Below are 20,024 nucleotides of genomic sequence, written 5' to 3'. Positions count from 1 at the left end.
ACAGTGATCAGTCAAGACAATAATGAAGTTATGAGTGACGATGATAACATAGATCCCGATTAAGTATATCAGCATACACACATGACTAATTGCATCAAAAGCCAGTGGATAAATGTGAGGAGAGGGCAGGGTATAATGTCCTGTGGTGGACAGGAGGCCAGTGGATATCCTGGAGTAGTGTAGTGGCAGGTGTGGGTTGATAATTGGAGACAAGTGTTGCGGTATGTGCATGCTGCAATTTAATGAGGATCTGGGAAGGTGGACCAGACAGGAGGGAACTGAAACAGTTGAGATCAAAGTCATGGTTGAGCTTCTCACCATCAGTCTAAGAGAAAAGGACTGATTTAAAGTGCAACGTATTATGTGTTGAGCTCATAGCAATGCTAAGTAGGATACATATGGTGCACAGAATGACCTCACATACTACCAGCCCGGGTAAGAGCAAGACTTTAGATAGTCTGGGAATCCAATAGTGCTTCAAATAACCATTCAGTTGTATGGTTTTGTATTGCACTAAGGTTTTGGGCCTTTCTCTCTTCAAAATCATCTTATATTTGCGATGACATTTTTCTCTATATTTGCACGTGTACTGCAAAGTTATTTTTTTCTGTACTAGTACTATAGTAGCCTGTAGAAAGGTTTCAGTTAAAAGCGAAAGTAATTTGAGAAACCTATTGACCAATGTGCCACACTATTGCAAAATTTAGTCATGTTAGAGCTACAGGTTTTATTTATTTATTTATTTATTTATTTATTGTCATTCAAAATTGTTGTAATTCTTTTTGTGAAAACTTGATGAACTGCACTTTTCAATAACTTTAGACTGAAAATAATCTTTAAATATCATGAAAAATCATGCAGACAGGGGCCATATATCATAAAATACATTAGGTTTGCATAAATGTTGACTGTAAATGATTTTCAATACAAGCGCTACTTATGCTCTATATCTAATAAGGAAGCTCACAGTTATTATGTTCCAGTGGGATATCATGTAGTACCTAAATATGAAGAAAATTATCATTTATAAAGGTTACTTCCTCCTCATGTTTCCCCAGTTGTCAACGTCAGACAACGTTTTCTTTGATACAGCAGCATTTTTATTGACGGCTGCACCACCATTTGACACCATAAACGCTGTCATGACTTCATCTTCTGTTAAACGTGTGTTAGAGATGTTTTTTCGCAGTTCCTTATGTCAACCACAGGGAAGCTATAAATATCACTGCCTTGCGAGACAGTGCAGAGAAACCAAAAGGAAATCTACTGTTGTGTGAAACCAGTCAGACTGAAGATCCTTGTCAATGATTTTTTATAATATATATATATATATATATATATATATAAACTATATAAAAATATAATTACAATAATAAGAGTTGGAAAACAAATTAATATCATTTATATTGAGCAGCATTTAAAAAGTTTTGCCTGGGTTTATGAGAAAAGGTGTCATCTTTTATTTGCACATCATAAAGATACACAGGCGGTCACAAACATGAAACTGGTCATGTCAGACAAACAGCAGCTATAAAGACATTACCACTGCCAATCATGTAAAACAGGCAAATGTACTTGATTGACTTACCTTTGACAAGTAGCACATTATAACCGTTAATAAGGAAGTAACAGGCGGGGCAAAGGTCTCTGTGGTTGTTCAAGGCCAAAAAGGAGAAGCAGCTATTTACGTAGTCACTTGCCAATATGAGAGGGGACCAGAGGTTACAGAGGGAGGACATGCTTAAGAATTAAAAGACAACATCAGTGGGATAAAGTTAATATTGGACTGCGTTACCTCAGACACGAAGAAATTCTTTGCCAACCTTAAGTGTTGCTGTTTTTGTCAACACACCCGTGGAAGTATACTGAAAATAGAATCTTGAAGGTTATCTTTGGACAACAAAGGAATTTAACAAGTTCATAGTATGCGTGTAGCTTAATTAACCGTGATAACGATGAAGCCTTTATCTTTCAAAGTCACCTCAGACCACTTTCGGCTGTGCGTCTTCCTGAGTCTACTTTTGGTAAGTTTTTCTTTTTTCTTTCTTTTACCTTTCCGCTCTGATAGTGATCAGATCATCTACCTATTCAAAAGGAGGTTACCCTCAACAGAAGAAAAGTGTTAAAACCACATTGATGGTTAAATGCATAGTATGAATCATAACCAAGTTTAGACAGTGGCATTCTGTTTTCTGAAATATCAGTATGCACAGGAAAACAAAAAGACTTGCACAATATGAGAATGATGGACTTTTTCAGATGGTGAAATAATGAATTCATTCTTTCCCGGCTGCAGTAGTTGATTCTCGCTAACTTCCTCAGAGAAACAAAAGCATCAATGAGGAAATAACGTAATGTAAAACATGAAGGGAGCTGCACACTACCATCAACATTTGATATCTTGTTTATTGTTTATTTCAGAGTAGGTGATGTAACTGGATACCGTTATACCTAAAACATAAATGTAGCCCATGGAAGATATTTGACTGCTGTGCACAAATATATGCATATCATGAAAGGAAGTTGCCATTAAAAGAAATGTTTTCTGAGTCAGCTTTTTTTAGTAACATTTTTTGCAGTGTTGTTGCACTTGAGATGTAAGGGCAGAGTACAAAATGCTACAGTTTCCTGGCCATAATTTGCATTTGAAGATCTCAGATGTTTCCTTCAGTTTCCTGCACAGCAACATCATATTTGTCTGAAGTTGTATGTAGATTATCCACGTTTTTGAGCTTTTCTCTGAGAAAAGATTGTGTACTAAGTAAAGTAGAACACCTCTAGTGTTCACAGTGTGTTAGATACATTATAGTAGCTGAAATTACATTGCTTTGGGATTCTCAGAGGTTGCATTAGATTTCTCTCAGCTGTGTAGAGTCCATAGTTACATGAACACTTCTTAACCAATATAGCCCAGTATCACAAATCAGAAGTTGGCCTCAAGAGGCTTGACGGTCTCTCCTTTGCCCCTCCCTTTTGGATGAGAAAAATCTCCCCACTATGAAATTACATATTTTTTTGGGTCATTCATCCTGCATGAACAATTCCTATTCTGTTTTTAGGTTGTCACTGACTCCAATGCTACACCAGCACCAGTATCAACACCAGCATCAACACCAGCATCATCACCGGCATCAACACCAGCATCAACACCAGCATCATCACCAGCATCAACACCAGCATCATCACCAGCATCAACACCAGCATCATCACCGGCATCAACACCAGCATCAACACCAGCATCAACACCAGCATCATCACCAGCATCAACACCAGCATCATCACCAACACAAACATCAACGCCAAGCACAACGCTTTCAACAACAGTGACTAGCACAACAGAAGCCACAACGACGACAGCACCGCCAACGACTACAACGACAACCCCTCCAACAACAAAACCACGTGAGTTTGAGTCCCTGTCCTCTATCTTTTCTTTATCTTTTCCCCATAGCACAGACTTATGCAAGGCCAGGTATGATGTCTGATGTGGTGCAAGTCTGAACGCTTATCTTTAAACTAACTCTTTTTTTTTTCAGCTCCTGACAATGTCAAGGATGTGCGGGTGTCGTCACAAAATGAGAGCAGTATAACTCTGGTGTGGGACAAGGTTGACAACATACTAACATACTTCCTAAAGTATGATAACAAGGGTCTCAAGGTGGTTCCTATCAATGCATTAGAAGCAGGGCCATCAGTTACACATGTGGTCTGTTCGCTTACTGCTGGAATAGAATATGATTTCACTCTCTTCACTTCATCTGAGGGAGGCAACAGTACTGGATACAAATTTCAGGCTGTCACTGGTAGGTGGTCTTAATATGGAATCAAACTGTGTTTAATTGTGCCCGTAATTGCCAGTTTCCCCGTTGAGCAAAACACAACTTGCAATAGATAATATAGAGACATGATTACTGTATATTTACGAGCATGAACTTCTCTTTGCATCCTAGCTCCTCTTAACGCAAACGGGTTCAAGTCAGTCAACCAAAATGAGACAACAGTAACCCTACAGTGGGAAAAAGTGAACAACGTCTCCAACTATAGACTTGTGTTCAATGGCAAGACGATAAACATCCCTGCATCAGAGGAGGATCCAGTGACACACATAGTCTCAGACCTCACAAATACAACAAGATACAACTTCACTCTCTTCACTGTGTTTGAAAATGTCACAAGCCGCGGAGTAAACATCATTGCATTTACTGGTAAGTGAATTTTCCACTCATATCGCTGTATTTCAAGAGCCAGGACAGAGCTCTGTGAAGACGTAATGTGAAGTTTCGGGGTGACAGAGGGATGTTGCTCCCCTAATCTGATATTTTTCATTGTATCTCATAGAATACTTTATTTTAATATCCACAACTTTTTATCAGGGATATCTTGTCATTTTTAAATCACATTGTTTCACAGTATAAATGTCTTTTTACATTCTAGCACCTCCTGATGCAGAAGGGTTCGAATCAGTTGAACAAAGTGAGACCAATATAACTCTGCAGTGGAAAAGAGTGAATGATTTGGTCAACTATACACTTGTGTATTCTGGAAAGGAGATACACATTTCTGCATCGACAGAAGAGGAACCAATAAAATACACAGTCCCAGAGCTCACAAGTGGGACTAAATACGACTTCACGCTCTACAGTGTGTTTGAAACTGTCAGAAGCAGTGGAGTAAAACACAGTGCACCCACTGGTAAGATGGTTTTCTCCTGATACAGGCCAACAGCAAGAGTCAGGACAGAGTTCTGCAACAATATCTAATGGAACATTTCTTAATAATAGAGAGCTTTAGCTCACTTAAAATTTTTGACTGTGCTTATAAAATAATTGTGAATAAGTTGAATCAAACTGATCACATACTAAAGTGGTGCCACTGTCTTTTATCTTTGGTTGGTGACATGTCTTTATTTCCTCATGCTGTAGCGCAGACAGCGCCGCTGCTGGCCATTCAGGTGCCCTAAGTGTAATTGCTTAGTGGTGCCCCACCCCCCAGCACACACACACACACACACACACACACACACATTGCAATCTAAGGGTGCTTTCACACCTGCCCTGTTTGGTTTGGCTCAATTGAACTTAAGTTTGTTTGCCCCCCTAAGTGAACACAGCAATCACTCTTGGGTGCGCACCAAAACACCTGGACTGAGACCTTCTGAAAGAATTGGTCTCAGTTCTGTTACAAATAAACGTGTTCCAAACTAGATCCGAACCAACTGCAGTCACATGACACTTTGTTTGGGTTAAACATGAGCATGTTACAGTCCTGGAGGATTATTAATGTGCACCTCCTCCTGTACTGCCTTAATATGCACATTCAGCACATCCAATGCATCAAAACATTGTTTTCTAGTTGGAGCCGCGCCTCGTTTTCAAACTGTATGGTTTGACTAAAATGAACAATGACAGCAATATAGTACACAATGACCAGCGCTAAAATTAACCTGTGTAGCTGTGCCTCCTTTATGACATTAGAAAGTGTTGTTTTGTTTACTTCCTGTATTCTGACCAATCAAGAGCAGCTTTCTCGCACAAGGCATTTTATCTGGTCCACTTGTAAATGCTGCCATGAGAATACGAACCAACTCTAGGCAATTATCCAACTTTGTAACAAAATTAGTCCCTGATTCAGACCAAAGCAAGACAACTCTAGGTCTGAAAGCACCCTTATTTAAAAAATATATACAATTTCTGTATTGTGGACACGCTGGTCACTACAGTCTAATTTTCTTTATAGTTGTACCAGTTGCCAATGTAGCCAATTCCTTTGCCAATGTCAAGATGATTTTTGGCTTGTTTAATTTAGGCTATTTTTTTTTTTAGTTAGGCTATTATTACTATTAGTAGTAGTAGTATGAAATAAATATTAAATTTAATTTGTCCCGTCATAGTTTTCATGTTGCCACCCCCTGCATTAACCGACACTTGTGACACAGACAGAGACTAGGAATGCTCTCCAAGGCATGTGTGTTTGAGAAAAAAGGAGAGTAACGGAGGGAAAAAGAAGGTGGAACGTGGACTATTGCACGCAGTTTTCTTGTAAGTTACTAATAACTTACTTGGAACACTGCCATGTCATTTTTTGGTGCACCCATCCCAAACCACTGTCGTTGGTACTGAATGGAGCAAGGGAGAGATAGACATGAGATGTCACTTGCAGGCTGTGTGAAGGCAAATTGTGATGTCTAATGTGGTGAAAGTCTCACACCAAACTCTTTTTCTTTACTGTAACCGTCAATTCTTTGTCTTTTCAGCTCCTAAAAATGTGCCGTACGTGAATTTGTTGACACGAAATGAGAGCAGTATAACTCTGGTGTGGGACAAGGTTAACGACAACTCAACATACCTCCTACAATATCATAAAGAAGGTCATCTTGAGGTGGACCCTATCCCTGCACCAGTGGGAGGGTCATCAGTTACACATGTGGTCTCTTCGCTCACTGCTGGGACTATGTATCATTTCACTCTCATCACTCAGTTTCAGGGAGTCAACAGTACTGGACACAGATTTGACGCTGTCACTGGTAGGTGATCTTACATTTGGATTGAATTAAATTACAGTGCTGAATTTAATTGTACTTGTAATTACCATTTCCACACAGCTTTGTCTTAGTCATTTGAACAAAACAAAACTTTATTTATGAAGATAAATGTCTCTTTACACCCTAGCTCCCCTTAATGCAAAACAGTTCAAAGCGGTTGGACAAAATGAGACCAGTATAACCCTCCAGTGGGAAAAAGTGAACGGTGTCCTCAACTATACACTTGAGTTCAATGAAACGATGATAAACATCACTGTATCAGAGGAAGATCCAATGACATACACAGTCTCAGACCTTGAAAGCATGAGGAGATACATCTTCACTCTCTTTACTGTGTTTGAAAATGCCAGAAGCAGCGGAATAAACACAATTGCATTTACTGGTAAGTGAATTTTCCTCTCATAGGACTATATAACAAGAGCCTGAAGCTCTGTGAAGTTTTGATTTGAATTTTTTAAAAATTTTTAATTTTAAGTTTTTCAATAACACATAGTCGTTGTGTAATAGCTTTTTGTCCATGTCTTTTTACATCCTAGCACCTCGTAACACAGAAAAGTTTGAATCAGTTGAACAAAATGAGACCAGCATAACACTGCAATGGAAACAAGTGAAGAAAGTCCTCAGCTATACACTTGTGTTCAATAAAATGGAGATTAATGTTGCTGCTTCAGCGGGACTTCAAGTGAAACACGCAGTCACAGAGCTCAAAAGTGGGACGAAATATCACTTCACCCTCTACAGTCTGTTTGAAACTGTGAGAAGCAGTGGAGTAAACTACAGTGCACCCACTGGTAAGATGGTTCTCTCCTGATACAGGCCAACAACAACAGCCAGGACATTTTTTTTTGTTTGAATTTAAGTTTCTGAGTAACAGTAACATTTTTGATTGTGGTAGATTATATATTTTTGTATATATTTTTGTTTATATATTAAGGACATCCTGCCATTTTTTAAAAAGCATATTTTGTGAAATTTCCTTGTTTTCCATGTTTGTTTACATCCTAGCTCCACGTAACACACAAGAGGTAAAAGCAGTTGGACAAAATGAGACCAGTATAACTCTGCAGTGGGAAAAAGTGAATGACATCCTCAGCTATACACTTGTGTTCAATGAGACGGTTATAAACATCACTGCATTAGAGGGACTAAAAAACGTGACACACGCAGTCTCAGGGCTCACAAGTGGGACTAAATACAATTTCATTCTCTTCACTGTGTTCGAAAATGTCAGAAGCAGTGGAGTATATCACTCTGCAGTCACTGGTAAGATGTTTTACCACTGATGTAGGCCTACAACAACAGCCGGAGCTCTAATGATAGCTTAATTTTTAATTGTTAATAACAGATGGCTGTTGCTCGCTTAAAGCTACAGTTTATAACTTTAATAAAAAATAACTTGTTTTATATTTGCCGAAATTGTCTCCATATTCTCACAGCACTAGATAATCTGTGAAAAAATTGATTTACCTCTGCCTACTCTTTTGCCTTCTATCTCCTCTAATGGAATTACCGCATGTGAACAGAAATGACCAATCAGAGCCAAGGAGTCTTTAACGCAGCTGTCAATCATGTCAGTCACTGCTGGTGAACTGCAATCAAACTGTCAAACTAGGCAGCGCTGATCAAATATGAATACAAAATTCCATCAATGCATTACCTACTTCTAGCCTTCAGTGTTGAAATATTTTAGTGTACTGTTTAGCTGTAAGATGAGAAAGCTGGTCCAGCCAGTGTGTGGTGCTTGGTACTTTGGTCGACTGTTTCCAACATGGCGACCAGGTCACAAACCCTCTCATTTTACAGCAAAACTGTACACTAAAATATGTTCTGAGGGAAGAAATGCAGTGATAGAATCTTAATTCATATCTGACAGTTTGACTGAAGTTAACCAGCAGTGACTGACAGCTGCGTTAAAAACTCCTTGGCTCTGATTGGTTGTTTTTGAGTGCGGCGTGGTAAATTTTAGTAAATACAACAAGAAGCAGTAGGAAAGAAGAGTAGAATATAGAATATAGTGACAATTTCAACAAATGTGACACAAATGTGTTTTCATAAAATTATCAATAATTAATGACAATTAACAATAGGACTGTTTTTGAGAAAATATCAGAATGTAATGAAAGCTTTTTTTTAAAGTAACAAATTGTGCTATTAACATGCTTTAAATAAAAAACTAACAACAAATTATTCTACTAACATGCTTTAAGTAAAGAAAAAAAAATAATGCTACTAACTTCGAATAAAAAAATCTCACAGGTCGGTCATAAATGAAACAACTGTGTGTTCTCTCTCCTTTTCCAGCTCCAGCAAACGTTAACAACGTAGCTGTGGTGACACAGAATGAGAGTAGTATAATTCTGAAGTGGGACAAGGTAAACGACATCTCAACTTACTTCCTACAATATGATAACAATGGAAGTTTCATTGAGGTCAATCAAGAGGCATCAGTTACCTATGAGGTCTCTTCACTTAATGCCGGGACAAAATATAATTTCACCCTCATCACTCGCTTTGAGAAAGTCAACAGCACTGGATTCTCGTTTTGCGCTGTTACTGGTAGGTGACCTGTGAGTATAAAAGTGGAGCCAGCTATTTTGCTTATGATGTGCAAATCATACACAAGCCTCTAACAAATAGTCCCTCCCATCATTTAAGTAAAATGACACTGAACTTATGCTCTTGACATTAAACGCAACCTATCAGAGTAGATCTTTAGGGTGAATGTTTTGAAACACACACAGCATTTTGCTCTATTTTATCCAAGGACACTCTCCAGATCTGTAAGTCATTCCCAAATTTATTCACATCGATACGGGGTGTGTGTATCTTTTCAGTTCCCTCAATGGTGCCTTTGGTCAATGTGACTGAACGCTCCGTGACCAGCATAAAAATGACGTGGCAGAATGTGAATAAAGACTGGAACTACTTTCTCCTAATTGATGGAGGAATTACCCAAAGTCTCCGAGATCAAGACCCGGATGTTGTGTCCCGTTCAGTCACGTCTCTCCAGCCTGGGACAGCGTATCCTTTCAGCGTGATCACAGAGTTCTCTGGACACAACAGCACTGCGTACAAAGGCTTCACAGTAACAAGTACACACCTTCTCTCTGACACTCTCCAAACACTGTCATTAGTGGATGCTATTCAACATGAATAATACAATTTTGTCCCACATGTAAATTTACATTGTCCTAGTTCTGGACAATTCTTGTTTTTTGATTGAATTATGTGCTAACACAATTATTTTGACATTTCTTTCAGCAATAGACTGTGCCAATGTCAACTGGCGTGTTACGAACTCATCAATCCAAGGAGTGGTCGAAGGCTTATTCTCGAATGCCACAGTCACTAATCAATCACAAATTCATGTCAGCCCTGGAGGCAGCAATGTGACATTTACAGATCTTTACCCTGGCGCGACCTACAACATGTCTCTTGTGTATGAAAAAGATTCCATGTCCTTTTCTCAGTGTAACCACACGCTGACAATCAGTAAGTACAAAGCTTTCTTTCCACATTAACTGAATATTTGTCAGAAAGTTCCAAAGAAATAATGTATAAATAAAGTACTAACATGATCTTACTCAATCTAGATTTCAAGAATAAAGATTTTAAAGATTTGTAACCATACTGGTGGTGGGAAGTGCTAAGTACATTCATGTAATTTATTTTGTGAGTACTCGAAACCAGATCAATGATCTAAGGCAGAGGATCTCAACCTCTCTGACGCCCAGTCGATTAGATGCTTCAGGGACCTCCATCTAAAAAGATTTTGGTTGTTAGCTGTGATAAAGACCGATTCTATATTTGTCAGCTACAGTTGAGGAGACAACCCTGGAGGAAGTGAATCACTCTCATGTCTTATGACTCTTAAGGTGCCTTTCGTTACGCTAACGGAGTCTCCCCACTTCCCTCACTGGCATCTCTTCCTTGCGATATGAGAGAGACATGTAGGACGCACTTGTGTTTCTTCACTCTAAGCTTCTCCCGAAACCTTGTCGCTCCTTGTTTCCTCGAGGTGCATTTAAGCGATTGGAAGATCCTCCGTGATTGCGGAGGGGGAGCGAACCCTGGGTCACGGGAGGAGAGAGGATGCAAGGAAGCATAATGAAAGCACCCTTACTCGCATTGGGCTCACTTCTATTTTAAACGAAATAGTGGAAATAATTTACAGTATTCTCAACAAGGTCTCTAGGGACAAAATGGGGCAATAGTTTATTTTGTTTTTTGATAATATTTTAACGGCATATTTCTACTTGTTTTACTCAGAGCCTCCAATGTTAAGTGCTCACTGCAAGAACTGGGCAGCTGGCTACTCTATCCTTATTGTCTGGAATGAACCTGAAGGTGTGTGGACTGACGTGGAGGTGAATGTGACGGGGGGTAGTCACATAGTGGCTGATAATGGGCAACGGCAACTCACAATCCCTGGATTCCTACCTGCCAGAACATATGAGGTGTCTCTAACTTCACTGTCTGGGCTAGAGAGGAGTTATGAACCATTTGTTTTTCAGTGTTCTACTGATCCAAGGGGTGAGTCAAAGTGACTGTATTACACTGTAGAAATTCCATACCATATTTTCTCACTTTTTCCTTATTATTGTGCTGTTTGTCATCCGTTCCATGACTTGTTTGTGGTTTGGCTTCGGTGTCGACTATGTTGAGTGTCTACTGTATATTACAAAGCATTCAATCCAGATTCTTCTCCCCGTAGGAGTCATTGCAGGGTCAGTATTTGCTGTTCTGCTTTTTGCTATCCTGGTCTGTCTAGCTGTCTTCATTTTTTTGAAAAGACCAGATATAATCAGGTTGGTGCTGCCTCAGTGACTATAGTTTATTTTCTACTATTGTGTACTCAGTGAGACTCAGTCAGAGACCTCTTTGCCTCTTTCACACAGCAGGAAAAAGTCATTCATTGGTGGTTCCAGACAAACCGATAAAAAGTGCAAGTACGTTTCATCATTTCTTCGTTATTATCTTCGTTAAAAGAAAATTAGGTTTTGTATGATTACAAAATAATCAGTAATTTAAACACCTATGAAAAAAATATACTGTACTCTGCTGATTACTGCTTAATGTTAATCGTTATCCTGTAGTATTTATGTACGTCAATTGTTTTACGTCATTACGATGTGACAAGAACTACTCTACTACTCTCTTCTACCTTTTTTTGTCAGAGCAATTTCTGTGGCAAAGTTCCCAGACCACTTCGCCCAGTTAAGTGCAGATGAGAACAGAGGTTTTACCCAGGAATATGATGTACGTAACAAAGTGAATTGTATTTTGTTCTTCCTCTTCTGTGTCTTCCTATTTTTTTTTTTTTTTTTGAATGACCGTAAAACCGTGCATGCATAGTTGTGTTATCATTTCACTTGCTTTCCATTGACCTTTGTCTAAATTGCATGCCGTGTCATCTGCCAACTTCCATGCAGAGCCTTGCGCCTGTGGGCACAGAGCAAACACGTAAGGCAGCGGGTCTACCTGAGAACAAAGCGAGGAATCGTTTCAACAATGTCCAGCCATGTAAGCCTGTCCATTTGAGCAATAAAGATTTGTGAAATTGTCCTGATTCGTGGACTTGTTCCAGGTTATGTCAACTTTGTTGTGGTGCATTGCAGTGTTAACTATCTTCGTTTTCTCGTCCTAGATGACTGGTGTCGGGTCAAACTAACTTCATCCAGTCACAATGGAACCTCTGACTACATTAATGCCAGTTACATGCCAGTAAGTCTTACTCAATAATGGTCAAAGGGCAGATTTCATAAGCCTGAGCCATTAATTATCTTTGGTAAATGATTGCTGAAACATCTGCGCATGTACATGTTATGTTGACTGTGTGTGATTTCATGAGCAGAAAATGTATTATTTCATACCGAGCAACGTACATGGATGGATTACTGAACTGTAAAATGTAACTTAAATTAAAAGGTACTGACCAGAGACTCAAAATGACTAAGTGATGTAAAAAACAAAAAGACACAAAACAACTACAAAAGGGGCAATACAACCACAAAGACACAAATGACCTTGAAGACATACAAAATGACTAATTGAAACCTAAAATGACCTCAAAGAGACAGAAAATGATGACGAGGAGACAGAAAACAACCTTGAAGAGACACAAAATGACTACAAAGAGACACAAAATGACTACAAAGAGACATACAATAACTACAAAGAGATACAAAATGACTAATAGAAACCTAAAATGACCTCAATGATGACAAGGAGACAGACAATGACCTCAAAGAAACAAAATGACTACAAAGAGAAACAAAATTACCACTAAGACACACAAAATGACTACAAAGAGACAGAAAATAACCTCAGAGACACAAAATGACTACAAAGAGACAGAAAATGACCTCAGAGACACAAAATGACTACAAAGAGACAGAAAATGACCTCAAAGAGACATAAAATTACAACAAAGAGATACAAAATGACTAATAGAAATCTAAAATGACCTCAATGATGACAAGGAGATACAAAATGAACTCTAAGAGACACATAATGATGACAGGTTTGAATAGCTGTGCTCAGGGGCCCATTGTCTCATAATCTGCTCATGGTGATGCAGGACATGAACAAACTAGTGAGTCAAGTGCTCATGTTAACTTTGACGATTGCTTCTCAGGGCTACAACAGCAACAGAGAATTCATCGCCACTCAGGGTCCTCTGCCCGCCACAGTCGATGATTTCTGGAGGATGATCTGGGAGCAAAGAGTAAAAGGCATTGTTATGGTAACCAACTGCACGGAGAACGGACGGGTGAGTCATTGGGAAGATCTGAAATTGTTTGATTGTCAGATTTTAAGGGAAGTGAAAACTAGAATCAGTGATCCATTGTGAGTCATTTGCTCTTAATAACTACTTGTTACCAAATGGTGAGAGTTTACACGCCCTGTTCTGCACACAATTATTATTGTGGGTTTTTCAGTCACCATAAAGAACTGATATAGATCTAGAACTAATGTTCATTGATGCTTACTGCTACAATGACATAAAAAAACGTCATTGACCTAATTTTTTTTAATGTATATTTCTTTTTCCTAGATTAAGTGTGAACGATACTGGCCTGCAGACAGTCAGCCCTGCCCTTACGGAGAGCTGTTGGTCACTGTCAGCTCTGAGCAGCAGGAGCCCAACTGGACACTGAGGGAATTTAGGGTGAAACAAGTACGTAACACCTCTAAAATGTTTATAGTGTAACAGTATAGATTGGGTGTTATTATATTTCAAGACATAGATGTTTAGTATTCAAATTCCTCTGTGTAAATCATCTGTACAGAGGAACACCTCGGAGGAGCGCACAGTGAAACATTTTCACTTCACCGCCTGGCCTGACCACGGAGTCCCACAGGGCACAGAAGTCCTGATCCAGTTCAGAGGACTGGTGAGACAGCACATAGAGAGCGCAGAGACTGGAGCGCCAACTGTGGTTCACTGCAGGTACAGAATCAGTGAAGTGTGGAGAGTAGCCTACGCCATTTGTTGGGCACTTTGATATGAAAACCACCTAAGGCAAGCTATTATGTCTCACAATATATAGTATATGTATTTGAATTTTCAATAAAACACCAGCTTTTAAATTGTTTACTGGCTTAGTTTTCATGAAAGTTGTGAGTATGCAGGTGCTAATGAGGAAGAAAGAAATCTAGCTGGACACTAACTGCTTACCCTTCCTTGTGTCTCTCTCCCTTAGTGCTGGAGTGGGGAGGACAGGCACCATCATAGCCCTGGATGTGCTGCTTCAGCAGCTTGCTAAACAAAGAGCAGTGGGCATCAAAGGCTTCGTGTACAAGATGAGACTGAGCCGACCGTACATGGTGCAGACAGAGGTAAAACTGATTGCGTGAAGTTAATTCAGCCTGAGCTACCACTTCCTCTTTGAGGTTGGGTCTCTTCAAATTTTAAGGCCAATGTGTAAGCTTGTGAGATTACCATGTAGTTATTTATTTCTGAAAGTATGGGTCTGAGATTTTGTTTTATATTTTCCCTTTTAAACTTTTACAAGTCAAAATATTTACCAAAAAATAGACAGTCACATTAATGTAGGCCTTAATCCACTGTGTTCGATTACTAAACAAGACATTAGATGACACAATTTTGTGGTTTGGGAGAGACAGGCTGGCATTTTTCAACATTCTAACACATTTTTCGAGAAAATGATTAGTCAACTAATTGAAGAAATAATCAACAGATTAGTCGACAATGAAATTAATCGTTAGTAGAACCTGAGTGTACGCGATACCTTAATAAATGAAGGTCGATTGCCGTCATGCCCCTTCAGTCTTCCCCTCTTCAAGTGGATCTCTGAACCAACACACGACCGGGTATTTCATGCACAGATGTCCAATCCCTAGTGCTTTAATCAAACATGTGTATTTGAATCACCAGGTATGGATTGGCTAAGTGCTGTCTGCTAATAACCAAACTGTTAACAGCTAACTGAATTATTCTGAGATTCAGTCGGAGACGACAGTGTGATGCTGCTATACTATACCACTCAGGCCAACATTAGCTGTCCATCAGTAGTAACTGTCACCAGCGTCATTTAGTGATTAACCACACTGACAGTGAATATTCACACATCTGAAGTGCCTCAGATCTCAGCGTTAAAGCCTTTTCCTGTTGCTCTCTTGATGTGACAGCTTGTTTTCACCCCAACAGGGAGTGCTGCCTTGGCAACGACACTGTGCCAGTCTAGTCTACGTATGACGTTAAACTAGTGACATTTAAAGGGTCATGCAATGCAGCTTTTGATTTAAAATTGGTAAAACAGTCTCTTCCGGGACTTTCATGACTGTGAGAACCCTGCTTATAATACGCCCAAAACCCAAAAGCTTGACCTACATTATTAGGAAACTTTGAGGCTTGTAAAAAATCTACAAGGAAGTGAACACCAACGCTCTAAAACCAAGGTTCTGCTTTTTAAATGACCAGCACATTTTTGGTCTATCTATTCTCAGTCCCAGTATGTGTTCCTGCACCAATGCATCATGGACAGTCTGCAGCCACGTGAGAAGACAGAGGAGAACATATACGAGAACGCGGACATGATATACGCCAACGCCACTGCGCTGCGGGAGTTTCATAGTGCAAATGCCTAAAGAAGACTGGCAGCACTCAAGTCAGTCCTTTAAGCACTTAATGACAAACTAATCTTAATGTCTACATGCTATATTTTGTTATAAACTGTAAATACGTAATACATTGAAGTCGTATATATTCACTGTACATGTATTACAAATATTATATATGTATTCTAACACTCCAGATTTTATTTAACTTGTACATTCTTTTGTCTCTCGTATCTACCAAATGTGTATTCTTGTTAATCTTATATCATGTGAGGGAACAGATGACCGCAGAATGTTTTCAAATTAAGTTTATTAAGAAAAAGAAATGTAGGCAGAAAAGAATGATTTTCTATTTGTACAAGAAATAAACTATTTTTTATTAACAAAAATACCTGAATGTGTTTTTATGAAAAACCCAGTTCGCTGTCACATTTACATATTAGTGTCAAACTTTAGCATTATAGCTGGATTCTGGTTCCAGTGTTTGTCCTTTATGCAGGTCGATCATCTTTAGTGTCCTACACACCCACTCTGCTCACACATCCTCGTCCTCTGTGATGTCTTTACTCTGTGGCTCCTGGTTTTTGGGGGCCCTGGAGAAGAACTTATTGATGAGCTCCTGTCTGGCCAACAGGGCCTCCGGGTTGCTCTCCACGGGCGCTGAGCGCTGCTTGCCTGGATGCAGGGGCTCAATTCTACCAGCTGCAGGTGGGGGAGGGACAGAGAACTTCTTGGCAATGTTGTGCAGCACACAGCACGCCTTGATAATGTTTGATTTTTTGTCCATAGAGCCTTCTTGGGCAAAACCGAGTTGCATCAGACACCTAAAACGCCTCTTTATGATGCCAAGTGTCGTCCGCATGACGTTGTGGATCTTCGCGTGGGCGTCATTGAAGCTGATGTCTTTGTAATCGACAGGTTCCGACACAGGGGTCAAGACGTGTTTGCTCAAGTGGTAGCCTTTCCCAGCTGAAAGACAGACAGGAGAGAATGGAGTTAATAAATACTTAACACGTATTATGGATTGTGGTGGTTTCAAACTGACCTAAGTTTGCCAGGAAGTTGTAACACAGAGCTGAGAAACCGTACGCCTACTCAAAGGAAACCGCATGAAACGAAAAGGTAGTGCTTTATTTAGAAGATGATGAGGCAGTAAGGCATTTCAGAGCTAAACGGACACTGAAAGATCTGCATAATTTCCTATTTCCATAATACAAAATTAACATATAGAGGAACAATGATAAGATGAATGCATTATGAATATGGGTACAAGATGCTAGTGATAGTGTATTAGTGTTGATGCAATGTGAAACTCCTCAAATATGAATTCCTGTCATTTGACAAACGGCTATTTTAACTTAGTTGGCTTTCATGGTCTTCCTCTGCAAATTCAGTCTGCTGAGGAAGACTGTGACATACAGTTGAAAGCTCAGGAGTAAGATAAAAGGTGGACCTTGAGTTTTGCCTTTTTTAAGAGAGAAAATTACCTATTGTTCTTTTAAACATATACACTGTTGTTGTGGGTGGCATAACGTCACAAGATTAAAAAGCAGATTAGCAGTGTCAGTGATTTTTCCAATGTGTTTATTGATAAGGAGGTGACGAAGTGAGTTGTGTGTGTGTGTGTGTGTGTGTGTGTGTGTGTGTGTGTGGGTGGGGGGGAGGGGAGGGATGTGGTGCAAAATACGATTTAAAGGAACACTTCACCCACAAAACGTACCATTTGTTAGTCAGTTAGTCATGCCGTGTTAAGTGGAATTTGTGACAAAACCTTTGTTTTTCTTGCATACCTCCACGGAAAATGGTGACTACTACACTGATTGATTGGGGGCCACCTTAAACAACAGCAAAACTACATCATAGCATCCACTTACAAGCTCTCACACAACTTGTGCAGTATAATCTAGGTCTGATTTATCCATACATCTGCTCAGCACTTCTCAGACACATGCATTTCAGCTAAAGCCTTAGGTGAGATTTATCGTATGCTCTTCAAATCCAGACTCTTACTAAGCTACGTTTTTTAGGGTACTGTTCTTAATTAGAAATGGGGCGGTTGCAAAGAGGGAGGCATGTCAAATAATTTTTAAAGCATTGGGGAGGGACTTGTGTTTTATTTGGACTGAGGAGGGGCATACAAGTTTAAATGGTTGCATTTTGTATTCAACTGTGCAGTTGTGTGATGCGTGGGCTTATTTATTTTTTGTGGATTTTGTGTGGTAGGACCAGAGAGCAAAGCTTCCCATTTACTGGTCCGTCTACGTCCCAACCTTCACCTATGGTCATGGGCTCTGGGTAGTGACCCAAAGAATGAGATCAAAAATAGAAGTGGCTTAAATGTGTCTCCTCTGTGGGGTGTCTGGACTGGCCTTAGAGAAAGGGTAAGGTGCTTGGACATCCGGAGGGAGCTCGGAGCAGAACCGCTGCTCCTGCGCGTCGAAAGGGGTCAGTTGAGGTGGTTCGGGCATCTGATCAGGATGCCTCCTGGGCGCCTCCTGAGAGTCGTTCTGGGCCCATCCAACTGGTGGGAGGCCCCGGGGCAGACCCAGAACATGCTGGAGGGATTACGTATCTCATCTGGCCTCGGAACACCTTGGGATCCTCGGAGGAGCTGGAAAGCGTTGCTGGGGAGAGGGATTTCTAGAGTGGTTTGCTCAGCCTGGTGCCCCTGCAACCTGGCTCCAGATAAGTGGTTGAAAGTTGATAAATGGACCAGGACAGGTGGCTGTCATGCACCTGTATTCCTCTGAAGTGTGCGCAAAGCTTGTTTGATGATGCGATTTGCATTTTGCTTCAGAAATTAGGTGTTTGTTGTGGTGATAACTCACACTCCCTCTGTGATGTTCGCTCATTGCATTGGCTCCAACACTAGGTGTGAATATTTATATATAACAAAGCAGTGGGGAAGCGTCATGCATTTTCGTGCAGTCACTCAGGGAGGCTCAAGGAAAATATGTGTAGCTTCAGGGAGGGTCAAGATTTCAAAAACATAATGGTGCATAACAAAAAATAAAAGGCCCACACCAGCCATCCCATCCTCTGATAAATAAAGAACAGTCCCTAGATAAAATGCATATATGTCTGGGAGTACTAGTGCATGACTGGATTAATTAAACTAGGATTTTACTGCATGAGATGTGAGTTTATAAATTGAGGTGACCCCCAATCAATATGTTCACTGTTTCCCATGGAGGCATGAGAGAGAAAACAACTTTTCCTCATGAATTTAAGGTCTAACAGCATGACTGACTGATTTAAAGATGGTCATTTAGTGGGTGAAGCATCCCTTTGATGTATGACACCCAACAGGGAGGTCACCATTCTTAATTCTTTGTTTTTTCTTACCAATAATCCAGTTTGCTCCGTGCAGGTCCTCCTCCATTTCCCTTCCTTTAAACGACGTCTCCCACATCTCCTGCTCAAACGTGCTGCCCGCGCAACACTTCTCCACACTCAGTATGTTGCCATCAGAGTCACATATGATCTGGCTCACCACCGAGGTGTACCCCAAGGTGTTGACAAAGGACCTGAAAGTCTCCTTCTCGTAGGGGGACGCTCTGATCTTGAAGTGAGCTGGAGCCACGACCCCCAGCACGTTTGGGATCCCGCACAGCTTCTCAATCTTGAATGCGACATTGGCTCTGGCTTCACGGATCTGCGGGAACGAGATGAAGGCATCGGCCATGCCCGCGATGACTCCGGACACTGTGGAGATGATCGCGAAGCAGTCCGTCTGGTTTCGGGAGACTCTCTGCGAGATGTCGGCGTGGGAAACGCCCTGTGCGTAATAGTTGAGTGCCACCATGACCAGAGAGCTGACCGACGCCTCCACTGGCAGCGTGGGTTTCTTCACAGATGTGCTCTTCATGCGCACGCGGATAGTGTCTGTGATGAAGGCGATGCAGGGTCTGGTGAGGTGGAACATCTGGAACAAAGCTTCATCGTCGAAGTCGTCGAAACAGGTCGGAGTCGCATTGTCCGCTTCGCCATTTCCGGCGAGGAGCTCCTCTTGCACCGCGAGCCACACCGGAAGAGCGAAGGCCATTTATTTATCGGAACTACTGCAGTATGTTTAAATACAAGTCCAGCAGAGATTATTGAATGAATGGGAAATGATAAACACTAGCAAGTATCATGGAAGCACTGTCTTCTTCTGTAATGCTTTGGAGGTCCGCAACGCTGCTCTCTGTCGCCCCCAGTGGACAGGAGTGCATCTGCGTTATAATAAATAATAAAATAGAGAAAATGAAGTAATAAAATAATTTCTGCAGTGATGGAGGAAGTATTCAGGTCCTTTACTTAAACCAAACGACTAATTACACACTTTCAGAATAATTTCTTTCCAGTAAAAGTCCTGCATTTAAAGTGATACTTAGTTAAAAGTATGTAAGTATAATCA

The 20,024-nt window shown here is 40.4% G+C and overlaps 2 protein-coding genes across 4 annotated transcripts; one reads left to right on the top strand and one right to left on the bottom strand.

Annotated features, from left to right (window-relative positions):
• Window positions 1-1,571: 1,571 nt before the first annotated feature.
• Window positions 1,572-16,014, top strand: LOC125880802 (receptor-type tyrosine-protein phosphatase H-like). Of its 3 annotated transcripts, XM_049563543.1 has the most exons (24): window positions 1,573-2,024; window positions 3,060-3,206; window positions 3,267-3,402; window positions 3,537-3,803; window positions 3,951-4,205; window positions 4,435-4,692; window positions 6,254-6,523; window positions 6,669-6,923; window positions 7,078-7,332; window positions 7,547-7,804; window positions 8,843-9,097; window positions 9,376-9,633; window positions 9,803-10,033; window positions 10,811-11,074; window positions 11,256-11,349; window positions 11,440-11,490; window positions 11,719-11,800; window positions 11,974-12,064; window positions 12,189-12,265; window positions 13,179-13,313; window positions 13,599-13,721; window positions 13,834-13,994; window positions 14,248-14,383; window positions 15,515-16,014. In XM_049563543.1, the coding sequence occupies exons 1-24, from the start codon at window positions 1,956-1,958 to the stop codon at window positions 15,653-15,655; spliced, it is 4,269 nt and encodes a 1,422-aa protein (XP_049419500.1). In that variant the 5' UTR covers window positions 1,573-1,955; the 3' UTR covers window positions 15,656-16,014. The 3 variants fall into 3 exon arrangements, with proteins under 3 accessions (XP_049419499.1, XP_049419500.1, XP_049419498.1); XM_049563542.1 differs by having other exon boundaries at window positions 1,572-2,024; window positions 3,060-3,402; window positions 11,443-11,490; XM_049563541.1 differs by having other exon boundaries at window positions 3,060-3,402.
• A 125-nt stretch (window positions 16,015-16,139) lies between these two features.
• Window positions 16,140-19,785, bottom strand: si:dkey-197c15.6 (putative nuclease HARBI1). The gene is made up of 2 exons (XM_049563544.1): window positions 18,971-19,785; window positions 16,140-16,594 (listed from the first exon to the last, which is right to left on the bottom strand). The coding sequence occupies exons 1-2, from the start codon at window positions 19,668-19,670 to the stop codon at window positions 16,161-16,163; spliced, it is 1,134 nt and encodes a 377-aa protein (XP_049419501.1). The 5' UTR covers window positions 19,671-19,785; the 3' UTR covers window positions 16,140-16,160.
• Between the last annotated feature and the right edge of the window lie 239 nt (window positions 19,786-20,024).

Source organism: Epinephelus fuscoguttatus, linkage group LG20 (genome assembly GCF_011397635.1).
Source record: "Epinephelus fuscoguttatus linkage group LG20, E.fuscoguttatus.final_Chr_v1".
In the NCBI taxonomy this organism is placed as follows: domain Eukaryota; kingdom Metazoa; phylum Chordata; class Actinopteri; order Perciformes; family Serranidae; genus Epinephelus; species Epinephelus fuscoguttatus.
The sequence above is the reverse complement of the archived record's forward strand: the minus strand, read 5'-3'. Positions and strand labels throughout refer to the sequence as shown.